Source organism: Schistocerca nitens, chromosome 11 (genome assembly GCF_023898315.1).
Source record: "Schistocerca nitens isolate TAMUIC-IGC-003100 chromosome 11, iqSchNite1.1, whole genome shotgun sequence".
NCBI lineage: Eukaryota > Metazoa > Arthropoda > Insecta > Orthoptera > Acrididae > Schistocerca > Schistocerca nitens.
In genome coordinates this window covers 11,424,916-11,439,991 of record NC_064624.1, presented here as the reverse complement: position 1 = coordinate 11,439,991, position 15,076 = coordinate 11,424,916, and the positions used below count along the sequence as shown (strand labels likewise).

At 46.0% G+C, this 15,076-nt stretch overlaps 1 protein-coding gene across 6 annotated transcripts in view; it reads left to right on the top strand.

Annotated features, from left to right (window-relative positions):
- LOC126213463 (uncharacterized) overlaps window positions 1–15,076 on the top strand; it is a 149,017-nt gene that overhangs the window by 61,275 nt on the left and 72,666 nt on the right. For all 6 annotated transcript variants that reach the window (XM_049941239.1, XM_049941238.1, XM_049941236.1 and 3 more), the window contains one exon: window positions 5,183–5,260. In XM_049941239.1, coding sequence (XP_049797196.1) covers window positions 5,183–5,260 — 78 coding nt within the window. The remainder of the gene's footprint in view (window positions 1–5,182; window positions 5,261–15,076) is intronic.

Below are 15,076 nucleotides of genomic sequence, written 5' to 3'. Positions count from 1 at the left end.
CACACGACGGCTAAGAAGACCCTAAGTGTAGTCTGACAAAGAGAGGTCTCTAGCAGTGCAATCAACTTTCTGAAACTATCTGTACGTTTGATGTAGGTTAAGATCCCCAGGTATCATACACTGCAGCCATTTACCATCACGGACCCTCGTTTGCGAGTAATCGAAGAAAAAAAATTCGATATTTTGTGCGACACTCGGTAGCCCTAAAATAGTCTCATTGTGTGGTGCGGTTGTGTGGTATAATGGACAGGATAACAGCTTCACATGCAGGAAGTTATACGTTCGAAACTTGTCAGGTGCCGTAAGTTTATTTATTTTTAAATTTTTGTCAAAATGACTTTGGTCGTCATTATTATTCAGATAATTGATTTAAACGTAATTTTTTAATGTCAGTCCTTCATCACACAACTTTTAACATAATACCAACTTCTTCATTTGCTTTCATTTTTCTTCCTATCCTTCTTTCTCCACTTGAAATCTTTTTTCATGTGTCTAAACAAACACATAGGAGCACTACTCACTCACACACACGAGGCCACTGTCGTCTCCAGGCACTAACGGAAGAAAGACTCGATTTGATAGTTTAGCCTACTTTTAATTGTGCTTTAAAGCGTACCTGTCTGCTGCTCAGTGTCACCTCTTTGTGGTTAATAGCAATCTACCCTTACCAGCATTGTTGTTATTTCGTCCCAGGTTTAACGGCAGACCGGGATTAGGACCGAGATTTGCCACTTGTCGCCGTTTTAGCTCCACACTCTAGAAGGCAGTGAACTGGAGAACTGCAGTGTAGGAGCCGAATTGCCCTCTGTACTGCATATTCCGGCAGGGGAGGCAGTGCAGACGGGCCTGTCGTGGAAGGGTGCCCGGTCACACGAGGCGGTCGCCGCACACTGCCGTACCACTAGAACGCCGGTACACACACAGTGTCCCCGTTTGCCTGACGTTTCTCGTGTGTCCTTCCAATCGTTGAAACGTTCATTCTCAAAGATTTAACACCGCCACATTCGAGTGGGCGTACTTTCCTCGTAATGCATCTCTGGCCGTACGATCGTATGATCGTGTTTGTTCTTTACTCTCTTTTCTTGCAGTTTGTCCTTATTTAGCAAAATCATTCTGTATGTAAAAAAAAAAAAAGGTCGATCAATATGATCGATAATTTTTAACTCTTGTTGTTGTTGTTATCTTCAGTCGGAAGACTGTTTTGATGCAGTTCTCCTTACTACTCTCTCCTGTGTGAGCGTCTTCATCTCCAAATTACTACAGCAACGTACGTCTTTCTGAATTGGCTTACTGTATTCGTCTCTTGCTCTCTCTCTATGATTTTTCCCTTCCCACACTTCCCTCCAATCCCTTGACGTCTCAGAACGTGTCGTGCCCTATCCCGATCCCTTCTTTTGGTCGAGTTGTGTCACAAAATTCTCGCCTACCCTATTCAGTACTTCCCCATTAGTTGCACAATCGACCTATCTAATCTTCGGCATTCTTCTGTAGCGTCACATTTCGAAACCTTCTATTCTCTTTTTATCTAAACTGTTTATCGTCCATTTTTCACTTCCGTATGAGGTTACACTCCGGGCAAATAACTGAAGAAAACACTTCTGACACTTAAATCTAAATTCAGTGTTACCAAATGTGTCGTAACGGTGAAAGGAACGGTCGCGGGGTTGCCGCTAATGAAAACGCGACGGGACCGGACGGGAGCGGCCTGCGAACAGACGAGACGGACGAACGGGAACGGGAGGACAGGCGCGAGGACGGACGACTGAGCCGGACACCGAGATCGACAGTGAAGTGTTAAGCGACGGGGTCGAGAGGTGACCTCACGAAATTAAAACGACGTCCACTCGTAAACAGTAAGTAAGCACACGCGACATAAACACGATGTCTGTAAGCGAAATACTGACAGACTCGACGCGAATACCCGACTGCTTCGCCGAGTGAGAGGCGGCCGACTAAATACCCGACAGGGTATGTCGCTACCGGCCGCCGGGACCGCGTGCTCCACAGTGGCGTCATCACGTTAGACTCGGGGCCGGAATCGCGCGCAGCCACGACGTACGGCGCGACTGCTGCAGAGACCTCTAGCGGTCGTCTAGTTCCGTGCCGTCCGGCGCGGATTCAAAATTCGCTGCGCTCGGTACCAGACAATGCATCTTCTTTAGAAAAGCTTTTCTTGCCATCGGCAGGCTACATTTTATATCCTCTCTACTTCATCTGTCGTCAGTTATTTTGTTGACTAAATAGCAAAACTCCTTTACTACTTTAAGTGTCTCATTTCCTAATCTAATTCCCTCAGCATCGCTCGATTTAATTTGATTACATTTCATTATCATTTTGCTTTTGTTGATCATCATCTTATATCCTCCTTTCAAGACACTGTCCATTCTGTTCAACTGCTGTGCCAAGTCCTTTGCTGTCTACGAGAGGATTACAGTGTCATAAGCAAACTGCAAAGTTTTGATTTTTTCTTCCTGAACTTCAATTCCTACTCCAAATTTTCCTTTGGTTTCCTTTACTGGTTGTGCAGTGTACATATTGAATAACACGGGGGATAGGCTACACTGTCAAAAGCCCGAATAATCGCCTTTCGTAGTGGGGACTGCGGCGATACGTGCGGGAAGATAGTCGGCGAGGTTCCGAAGGCGCCGACACGGATGTGAAGCGACGCCGACTCCGGTGCAGCGGCCAGCCACACTAGATTTCTCGATCGAGGATCCGCGGCACAAAAAGACCGATCGAGTTGGTCGTGCAGATTAAAGACTGGTGTTAAATCTGGGGAGTTTGGTAGCCGTGGGTTACGGTAAACTCGTCCCGGTGCTCCTCGACCCACACACGTACGCTGCGAGCTGCGAACACGTCACACAGCCCTGCCAGTAGATGACGTCGTGCCGAGGGAAACCTGCGGCAGCTAGGGGTGGACGCGGTCCCCGAGGATAGGTGCGCACTCGCTTCCGGAGTGACGAGATCGCCGAGGTATGCCACGAAAACATTCCCCAGACAGTAAAGCTCCCTCCTCTGCTCTGATCCTTCGCTTTAAGACGTTTTACGCCGTGTGCGCCAATGGCCACCTGTCTGACGAAGCATAAAATGTGAACCGTCTGGAAAGACCGCCTGTACCATTCGGTACACGTCCAGTTGTGATATTGACTCGCGAATTCCAGGCTCCGTCACGGATGGACGGCAGTTGGCACGGCGTACAAATCGGGCACCTGCCGCGGAGGCCCGTGTCCTGCGACGTACGGTTGTCGGGGCGACACTGTCAGTAGTGCCTCGGTTCAACTGGACGGTCAGTTGTTCGACATTCGGACGTAACTTCGCCCGTAGACGTCTCTGCGGCCGCCGTTTGTCCCTACCGTCTGCGGCCCTCGGAGGAACACAGTTGCCACGGCAACGTGTTTGGGCAGCACTATTTTCCCATGCGCAGTACGCTTTTACCGTGGCGACACGCAAACAGTTTACGGACTTAGGTGTTTCAGAAATGCTTTCACCTTGGCCCAAAATGCTTTCACCTTGGCCCAAAAGCCAGTGACGGTGCCCTTTTGGACTGGAGACAAATCACTCTGTATTCACATTACGAAGAGGAATGCACTATTTCCAGTCACCATCCCCCCGTCCCTGACATGCTTTATTTGCCTTCCGCACTAGGGTTGCCACCTGTCATCCGAGAGTGGTTATTGCACGTCGGCATCGAATATAGCCGGTGAACACGTTACTGTCACTGGACTGTGTATCAGGAGTGTTATCACTGTGACAAATCACAATTTTGGTAGTGATTTAGGAAATGATGTAAGTTGGATTTTCAACAGGAGGATGGTGTCTGTGGAAAGATAGTTGGCACAGCATTTTCAGTCAATTCAGCCATATTCCTAGGACTGTCCACAACAGTCGATTTTAATGATATGCGATGCAGAGAAATGTTTTAGCCGTGCCCCGGGATGTTTGAAATCGGAAAAGTCCGTCGGACTCTTTGTCGACTGACGTCAGTTGGCGGTGAAAATATAGTCCTCCTTCCAGGTTTCGAGTCAGTATTTCGATGTCGGAGGGCACTACACCTGTATGACATTTTAAGATTTCACGAAGTCTATAAAATAAATGGAATATTAACACATTACTTCTAAGTAAACACCACATTGACTTAGTGAAACTCTGTATTTTATTGCAGAACGTGCACTATAGTTGGAAAACCGTTGTGAGAAGAGAGCCCAAAATCTACACACCTTGTTTGCAGAAAATGCTTTTACGCAGTTAGGAAGAAATGTGGTGTTAAATAAAAATTGTATTTACCCTAGGGTAAACATGGAACAGAAACCACAAATTGTGCTAGGGGTATTTCACTGTGTAACAGAACTGGAGCAAACATGATTTAGAAATTGGTACATAACAACATTTTACTTTTATCTTCTGTAGTTTTTTCTCCCCTAATGTCCTTAATAGTGCCAACTTTTCCAGTGTTAATGAAAGCTCTCTCTCTCTCTTTTTTTAATGAAAATGTTTTCATTTCTTTCCAAAGTTCTTCACAGCATAGGCTTTTTCATTTTCCAGGTAATGTAAAACATAAATCATTTTTAGGTTTCAGATATTTGGCCTTTTCTGTGGAAGAACTCTAATAGGAAAAGAAGATATCCAAGTCCTCGTGTAAAATGTAACGCAAATGAGTGTGGCAAGAATAAGCTGTCTTCAGATGTTAGCAGACATTATCACTGTCTTTCTTCTGGTGGCAGTGCCAAAAACAAACCCTTCCCTAGTAACCTGTGTTGACGATCAATCTGAATGCCACCATTTGAAATACATTGCATAATGTTTGGACATCTTGTTCCATTCCTAGGAAACAAATTAACTCCTCTGATGGCATTTGGAAGAAGATACTTTGGAAGGTTTAGCTTCTCACTATTAGTGATTGAAGGCCCTGGATGAAATAATTCTGTGAAAGGTTTTCCCTCTGTCTTTGGTCCTAAGTATGTTAAATGAGTTTCCTCACTGATAATTTATCAAAGTGGTGACGGTAAAACATCATTTGTACAAAACTTCGATGATGTTATCTATTGTGCAATTGGAATTCTTGTTTACATGTGAGAGCTTGTCCTTATCATTCCTGGTGTTTATTACTTGCTATGTTGCTTACAAAGCAAATAATATAATTTGTTGATGATTTTTTAATGTAGCACTTTATGTTATGTCACAGGAACCCGAGTGTGTTACAGTGCAGAAAGAGAAACCGTGTGACGATGATGTGCAACCTGGAGAGCTGGACCCTCCACAGGTAGGGAAGTCCTCATATTCCCAGTCACTTATTCATTTTCCTCCTTGTCCATTTTATTTCTGTTTTCAAGGTACAGTTCTAGAGCACCCAACAGGACCGGATACAGATCTTTTATTGCACTTTAGTGTGTGGTTTGTTAGGCTCAAGCCGAGATTATTTTGATCCACAGAAGAGCACTACAGAGAGTGCGGAAGTACCCGAAAGGAAGATGCTTTGAAGGTAGGTGCCAGATGTCCCACAAAAGCTCGCTCGCAGCATTTCGGGAACCGATACAAAGTATAAATCTCGGAATATGCTAATCCCCCAAAGTATCGGTCCCATTGAGACCACAAAGGCGAGTTTAGACTAATTGCAGAGAACGTGAAGCGATTTAAGATGTCATTTGTCACGCACTCTATATGAAGTTCAAGCAGGAAGAAATCCTAATACACTGTACGCTGGGAAGTACCCTCTCCCTATTACTTTGCAGTGGTTTGGAGAGTGTATATACAGATGACATACAAATTTAAAATTAGAAAAAATGGATATATCACGTATAACTTCTTCAGATGAGATAATCTTTTCACTTTTTCGAATAAAATGTTTATTTGCACCTTTAGCAAATAGGAACAGAATCAAAGTCTACCACTACACTGTCACACGAGTCCTGATGCTCAACTAATTCCAAAACCTGTTACGAGGTGGGGTCGGGATACTTAAGAATGTATTATGTAAATTTAAGGTGGAGGGGCAAGAAAGGAAAGGAAAGAAAAGAAAAGAAACTGTTTACGTCAACTGCATCGGAAGTTTATGCGAAATCAGTGGTGACGAATGAAAATTATGCTGGACTGGGATCTCCCGCTTACTGGGCGGGTGCATTAACAGCTGTGTCCGTGTCCTCTGTGCTCGCTACTCTGACATACCTGCAGGAGGTCGAACGTAATTGTGCTCCTGCACTGAAGGTAGGTGCATTCATTGTCCATCGAGGCAAATCGATTGTACAAAAGCGTAGTGTCTGTTCACTTGTCACCGCTGATTCTGCATAAAGTCCCGATGTGGGGCTGACATTAACAGTTCCTTCTTTTTCCTTTCCTTTCTGCCCCCCCCCCCCCCCCTCCTCCTCCTCCTCCTTCGATTTACATTACATGTATCACAGCTGCAGTTTCTGCATGGGATCTGTTCTTTCTGAGATGTCCAAAAGATTTGCTTTGGTGGGCAACGAATCCACCACCTTCGGTGGGGATACACAGTTATGTCGGACCTCCTGCGGGAATCCTAAAATAGTGAGCACGTAGGACACAGGTGGGAACTGCAGATAGATGCTGCTGTGTGGGAATGCAGGTCGGGGGGAAGTTGTGTCGAGGTAGTATGCGCAGTCGCGTTAAACTCCGTGTCCGGGTGGTGCAGTGGTCGACGCAGCTGCCTAGCGAGCTGGAGATCCTGGGTTCGCATCCCTTTTCGACACATTTTTTCACTCGTCACTGCCGATTCCGCATAAAATCCCAATGCAGCTGACGTCGATAGTTCCTTGCGTGACCTTTCTTTTCTCTTTCTTTCACCTTCAGTTTATGTAATACGTATCACAGCTGCGGATTCCACGTGGTGTCAGTTCTTTTGGACTTGTCCGAGAGACCGGACACCACGCATACACGTAACTTGAAAATCTGTTCACGTATGCGAGGATCTGACGCCGCATTAATCTCTTCGTCATAGCATTTGTCTGGTGCAGCGATCAGTTCTTTGTAAAAAACATTTTCAGGGTGGGTGGTGGGAAAAAGTTTGCAGACTAACGGGTGTACAGACACACAAACTGTCACGAGAAAACGAGGTTGCCCGATCCTACCGTCAGTGTGATACGCGGTGAAGTGCGAGTCGAGCTCTGCACAGTATTCGAACCGTTCGTCTTGTCGAGAATCGAATGCGAGGAATGGCGGTACAGAAACGGGCACATTTCGCTGCGGCAGTGTCACGGGTGCCGGGTACGGCGCCGCCTTGTCTGTTGGTGTGGTGAGCAGTCTGGGAATTGTGTCCAATAACTGTTGTAGCCTCTGTGCCTGAACTCGACAATCTGAGTTACTAGTTCTCAGAGGGGTGGGGATCGGGGGTGGCCACGATGAAAAAAACACACACACACACACACACACACACACACACATGCAAAAGGAGGCTTGTACAAAAGTAGAGCGCAATCACTAAGCTATGCTGGAGGAAAGTATGAATGAAAGTCACTATAAGTGTCAGCCTATGAAAAGTGCAAAAACCACAGTCAGTTGCAGGACGAACTTTCTGGAACACACAGGACACTGGAGCAGTCCAGTGCGTGAGCACGTATAATGACCACAGTTCTGCAAGAAATACACACAATAAATGCCGTCGCCAGTTGTCTGTACGGCAAGAGGTAGAAGTGAGGAGCAATCGGTCGTAGTTTTTCCTCGTCACCTTTTCTTTCTTTGTCTCGTCAGTGGACGACAGAGAGCAAAATAGTAAGTTGCACACGTAGTGTTTAATAAACTTATTTTAGTTAATTTGCAAGGCCCGGTCAGTATCCGGAACGAGTCCTCGAGATAGGGTGAGCCCGATACCCACGATAGGAACAGAGGCCGAGTGACGACACTCAGACTAGACAGACAGAGCCGAACAAACTGACCTAGAGTTCAGTGTGGCATTCTCGTAGTCGACTCCGTGACGGTGCCAGCCACACGGGCCGAGGAGGGTACGCTTCGGGACCGGCTGCCGGTTGGCGACACGGTCACACGTTCGCTGCCGACTTCTGAACGTGCGGGGGGAGCAGAGTATCGGTAGTGCGCGACACCTCACACACTGTTTAATAATTTGAAGCTGCACTTTTAATACGTACGAGGTGTCGGTAACGCGAGTTGAAGTTAACGCCTTTAGTGGGTTCTGTGGGGTCCTGCCCACTCGTCTCTTATAGGACGCCTAAAGGATGCCGCTTTCTCGGATAGCTGTACGATAATTCGAGCAAATCACATTAATGGTTTTTGTTACAATAAAGTAGATTGACAATACTTAACTTTGGTTTACAATGTCCTGTCACGAGCTATTGGCGACGTGCAAATAATCAGTGTCTTTCACTGCATAGAATGTCTGTGCAAGTAATGGATACGGATCACAAGTAACAGCTCTTCTAGTGCTCTCTTCTCGTCCGGGTCTAGTAGTGTCCGTCCTCTACTGTCCGGCTGAGCCTTTTCGGATAGAGGCCGCTCGTGTTGTCGTGGCGCGGTTCTAGTCGGCGTGCTGTTGGCGTCTCGCAGCCTTCTGTGTTCTCGTTTTCTTCATCTCTGTGCCGGCGCTGGCCAGAACAGGTTCTATAGTATTTGTCGGTGTATCGATTTACGCACCGTGGTAAACCTTCTAATAAAGAGAACTTTGTCGAAATACCTCTTGTTACTGAGTATCTGGAGGCAATAAAAATGAGCAAAGGTGTAAATATACATTTCAAACTGCTTCCAGGTAGAAGACATCCCTGGTGCTATTAATTTTTTGTACACTGTACGCAGTCCATTATTTATAATTGTTTCGTTTGAAACAAAGGTTATGGGCAACAGATACAAAATTTAATAAAAAGGGAAATACGTGAATCACAGACATTGCAAATGCCTGTCCTTTCCATTCGTAAAGACAGAAACGGCAAACAGATCTACGTACAAAGTGAAGTCCTCTCTCGCCTCGATGAATCCCGTCTCCTATTACGTCCGTACTTTTCGAAAACGTGCCTTTGCACTATCGAAACTGAGGTCCCAGACTCTGTTTTTTGAAACCTGCTTGTCCCTCGGAGCTACTCCATAAGGCCTAACATTGAAAGTCCCCATTTCTCGGTGCAGTCCTACCCTACACCAGGCTCTTTACAGTTTCAAATACAGCAGTCTCTTGCTCTTACATGCCTCATCAGCAAATTTCCACTCTACCAGACAAAAGCTGCCCCACCTTTTCCTAAACTACCTGAGCAGTGGTGTTTCGCTCCCTGTCCCTCTGCAGCTCCCTAAGCAGCCACACCTTCAGCCACCACTCCTCTCCTAGAAACTGACCTCGGCCAGCCTCCTTAACGTCCCACAGCCTTCACCACTGCCTCCCAGACTGAGAGTAACCTGTAATCCCGTGAACCGGTCACAACGGTACAGTGTCCTTAACCTCTCATCTGAAGCACTCTCCCCTCCTCAATTATCTGTATTATCTCAGGGCCTCACTTTCAGCCCTAAATCTGCATTTGATCGTGCTGCTTTGGTGAAGGACCTCCTTTCCTCCACACGTAATATCCATAGGAAATGTCACTTTGCAACTCGACACCGAAACCTTTCCGACAGCAGACCTGGCATAGAACTGTGCCTCGAACAGTTCAGACCGCGATCCCAACTCGATCTGCCACCACTACCTCAAATTCATCTCTTACGAGCCTTCCAGAAATTCCTGACATCCAGCATTGCCTCACATCCCTTCCTCAGGTCTCTACAACACGACCCTAACCTGTCCTCTGCAGATCTCCAGGCTCTACGCTCCCTAAAAGCTGACGATTCCATCACTATTCTAGCACTGCAGTACTTGACCGAAAGGCGTATGTTAGTGAAGGTCTACACCAGCTGCCTGACACCTCTACTTGCAGCATCTGCCATCCAGATCCCATGCCTGTGATTCAGACTGACCTGCTGTCCCTCCTTAAAACCTCAGGCCCCCTCACAAAGACTAACACCTCAATCGGTACAACTTCTCTCCCCACCCGAATAACGCACCCCCACCTTTTACCTTCTTCCTGAGATCCACAAACCCACTCATCCTGGCCATCCTATACCCACCGAACGTATATCTGCCTCAGTTGATCAACACCTGCAACCCACTCCTCTCCTAAATCAAAGAAACCGACCATTTCCTGGATCATCTGAAATCCGTGCCCGTCCCACTCCCACAACACACCTTGCTTGTCACCATTGATGCCACCTCCCTCTGTACCGACATCCCCACGTACACGGTCTGTCTGCTGCTGAACATTTCCTCAGTCAGCGTCCATCTGATTCCAAACCTGTGACATCCTTTCTATTCACCTTAACCAACTTTATACTTACCGACAACTACTTCACCTCTGAGAGGCAGACGTACAGGCAGGTCGTGGGTACGGCCGTGGGAACTTGGACAGCTGCTTCCTGTGCCGACCTTCCCGTGGGTTGCTCGGACGGGGCTCTCCTGGTATCTGTAAGTCTTCAGTCCCTGGTTTGGTTTTGATACATTGATGACATATTTACCATATGGACTCACGGTGAGGCTGACCTAAAATTCCTGGAATCTGAATACCTTCTCCCAGTTAAATTTTACATTGTCCTATTCCGAAACCCGTGCCACTTCCCTCGATGTCGATCTCGTCCTCACCGAAGGCCAGCTGAAAACCATAAATCGGTCTTTCCTTCTCATCCCGTACGGTAAGTCTCCCCTGACCCGTGGTTCAGGATGACTTTCCCAAAATCTACCCCTTTTCTTAGACCTCTCCAGTCCTTTTCCTTCACCCTTCTTCTTTCCCCTTCAACCCTTCTGCCTGAAGCCACTGACTCCGAAAGCTCGTCAATCACAACAGTTTTGTATATGTGTGTTCTGCCGCTGCTTGGTGAGCAGATTTTTTATCTGTCCACTTAAATAATTTTATCAAAGCGAAAAATTGTTAGAGAAGGGAGTGAAAGAATGAAACTGTAGTCTCCAGAATATACAACAGACCAAGCTCCATCAATGACAGACTTCCTATCAGAGATTCATTAAGCAACCATCAGAAAAGGAGGAAGTCACATTACTTTTGGAAATAGGGCCAAATTGAGCAGGAAGAATGTTCTCCATCACAGAGTCAGAAATATTTGTGGAGATCAACAAAATTCTCTCTCTCTTACGAAAAGCACACACCGCCTCCCCCCACCTCCCACCCTCCACATGCGAACACACACACACACACACACACACACACACACACACACGGAGGGAGAGAGAGAGAGAGACAGAGAGAGAGAGAGAGAGAGACTGCATATCCACTACTGGCCATTAAAATTGCTACACCACGAAGATGACGTTCTACAGACGCGAAATTTAACCGACACGAAGAAGATGCTGTGATATGCAAATGATTAGTTTTCAGAGCATTCACACAAGGTTGGCGCCGGTGGCGACACCTACAACGTGCTGACATGAGGAAAGTTTCCAACAGATTTCTCATACACAAACAGCAGTTGACCGGCGTTGCCTGGTGAAACGTTGTTGTGATGCCTCGTGTAAGGAGGAGAAATGCGTACCGTCACGTTTCCAACTTTGATAAATGTCGGATTGTAGCCTATCGCGATTGCAGTTTATTGTATCGCAACATTGCTGCTCGCGTCAGTCGAGTTCCGATGACTGTTAGCAGAATATGGAATCGGTGCGTTCAGGAGGGTAATACGGAACGCCGTGCTGGATCCCAATGGCCTCGTATCACTAGCAGTCGAGATGACAGGCATCTTATCCACATGGCTGTAACGGATCGTGCAGCCACGTCTCAATCCCTGAGTCAACAGATGGAGACGTTTGCAAGACAACAACCATCTGCACTAACAGTTCGATGACGTTTGCAGCAGCATGGACTGTCAGCTCAGAGACCATGGCTGCAGTTACCCTTGACACTGCATCATGGACGGGAGCGCCTGCAATGGTGTACTCGATGACGAACCTGGCTGCACGAATGGCAAAATGTCATTTTTTCAGATGAATCTAGGTTCTGTTTACAGCCTGTATTCGTCATCGCCATATTGGCGTATCACCTGGCGTGATGGTATGGGGTGCCATTGGTTACACGTCTCGGTCACCTCTTGTTCGCATTGACTGCACTTCGAACAGTGGACGTTACATTTCAGATGTGTTACGACCCGTGGCTCTACCCTACATTCGATCCCTGTGAAACCGTATATTTCAGCAGGATAATCCATGACCGAATGTTGCAGGTCCTGTACGGGCCTTTCTGGATACAGAAAATGTTTGACTGCTGCCCTGGCCAGCACATTTTCCAGATCTCTCACCAATTGAAAACGTCTGTTCAATGGTGGCCGAGCAAATGGCTTGTCACAATACGCCAGTCACTACTCTTGATTAACTGTTGTATCGTGTTGGAGCTGCATGGGCAGCTGTACCTGTACACGCCATCCGAGCTCTGTTTGACTCAATGCTGAGGCGTATCAAGGCCGTTATTATGGCCAGAGGTGGTTGTTCTGGGTACTGATTTCTCAGCATCTATGCACCCAAATTTCGTGAAAATGTAATCACATGTCAGTTCTAGTATAATGTATTTGTCCAATGAATACCCGTTTATCGTTTGCATTTCTTCTTAGTGTAGGAATTTTAATGGCCAGTAGTGTATCTATATATCTGAAAATACTACAGCTCTTAAACAAGCCATAAAGTTATCTTTTTTAGAGTTTTTTTTTGCAATAATAAAACAAAACCTTCTGGAAAGAATTACAAATCAGTGTTATGATCTGGAATTTGCTGGGGACGAGTTCCAGTTTTAGAGTCTATCTTTGCATGAACAGCAAATAGCACATCATTTTTTAATCTTAATTTTCTTTTATTTTCCCAGACTTGCATGTGGATATCGTAATAGCTGGCCCCACTTAATTATCGGTAGGATCCAGAGCATCTCTTGAGTTTTTCCGATTGAAATTTACGTAGCAAATTGTAGTCCTTTCTATATCTTTCAAATAAATATGGAATTGTTTGAAGGGAAGGGTCTGTTATTAAAACAAAGGCTGAAATGCTTCTGAGGACAGAGTGGCATTTAGTGAGACTGGCAGTTGCTATATTTTCAGCCCGTGACATATACCACATAAAAACTGCATCTGACTACAGCATGCTCCTCTGATGGGCAATTAAATCTCTGGAGAGCATTACCAAATAGTCCTTCGTATCAGGAAAATGTGCATTTTTGTTTAGAAGGGTCATTAAATAAATAAGGCCCCAAAATTATTGTTGAAAGCCATTAATACATATAGAAAAACGTCATTTTAGGTGCTGCAAATATGATGTTTATTTTTCCACATATGTGAAGTTTTGAAGAATTGTGACAAGTGGAAGAGCCATAGTGAACCGTCCACCCATCCACATGGCTTCTACGAGCCCCCCCCCCCCCCCCCCCTCCCCTCTCACACACACCAACATCCGATCGCTTAGTATAGAAGGTATGAAGCAATGTGAGTGGCAGAAAGTGAACATGCGCTGTAGGCTAATGTGCAACTCTCACACTACACACTCCACCATTGCCGACCTCAAGGCATCAATCAGTCTGCGTTGCACTACAACCGTGTGAACATGTCTGCCATCATTAATAACTTCGTGACTGACAGTGTGGTGCGTGAATGGTGCCGAAAGTTTAAAGGTGGCCAAAATGTCGTGGATCATGAAGGGGGCTGAGAAACAAGTCTGTCATTGCAGCCGACCTTGTTGAGTGAGTTGACAGAATGGTTAGAGAAAATCATAGGTTCACTATAACTGCTTTGTCTATGGAAATTCCGGAAGTTTCAAGATCTGTCGTATACTCTGTCATTACTGAACATTTAGTCTACAAAAAACTTCGTGCTCGTCGGGTTCCAAAAATGTTGACAGACGCCCACAAAAATCACTGAATGACGCTACTTTGAATTTCCCGGACCTATATCACGATGAAGGAGAGAACTTTTTGAAATCAATTGTTACTGGAGATGAAACTTGGATCCGATGTGACACACCGGAAACGAAACGACAGTCACAACAGTGGGTGCATCCAAAGTCACCAAACAAAACAAAAAAAATTCAAACATTCAACAATAGAAAGGTTATGGCTACTGTGTTTTGGGACCAAAAAGGTGTGTTGCTTGTAGAGTTAATGCAGCCCAGAACCACTGTCAAGGCAGCTGCTTATTGTGAAACTTTATGACTTTTGTGGAGAGCCATTCAAAACAGATGAAGAGGGATGCTTAAATCAGGAATTGTGTCGATCCGCGACAACGTGACGTTTGCGGAGAGCCATTAAAACAAACGAAGAGGAATGCTTACCTCAGGAATTGTGTCGATCCGTGACAACGCTCGTCCACACACTGCTGGCACAACCTGACAGCTACTCGAACAATTTCAGTGGGACATTTTTGATGATCCGCTGTACAGCCCTGACCTGGCACCCGGCGACTTTCACCTTTTCCCTGAACTGAAGATACGGCTTGGAGGGCAGCACTTTCAAACCGACGAAGATCTGCAAAACAATGTCAGCGCTCGTTTGAAATCATTGGCAGCAATATTTTTGAAGAGGGTATTCCAGAGCTTGTCACAGGTATGATAAATGTCTCAATCTATTCGGTGATTATGTTGAAAAGTAACCGAGTGTACAAAACTTTTGGTAAGAAAATAATTGTTTTCTATGAACTTGTCTTTTATTTATTGCCTGTCTGCCCCCATAGCTGAGTGGTCAGTGTGACAGAATGTCAATCCTAAGGGCCCGGGTTCGATTCCCGGACGGGTCGGAGATTTTCTCCGTTCGGGGACCGGGTGTCGTGTCGCCCTCACCGTCAACATTTCGTCCGCATCGATGCGCGAGTTGCCAGAGTGGAGTCAAATCGAAAGACTTGCTCCCGGCAAATGGCCTACCTGACAGGGGGCCCTAGTCACACGACGTTTATATATATATTTATAGCCTATCGGAGGTTGAAAAAAAAAAATGGCCCTCGTACGTGAGACACTTGTTAACGTGACGTGCTGTGATGGAACCCTCAGTTGTGGAAGAAGAAATTGTAGTGGACATCTGTAAACATTTGTGTGCAGTATGTAGTAACGATGCAGTTGGAGTACTATTCGGTG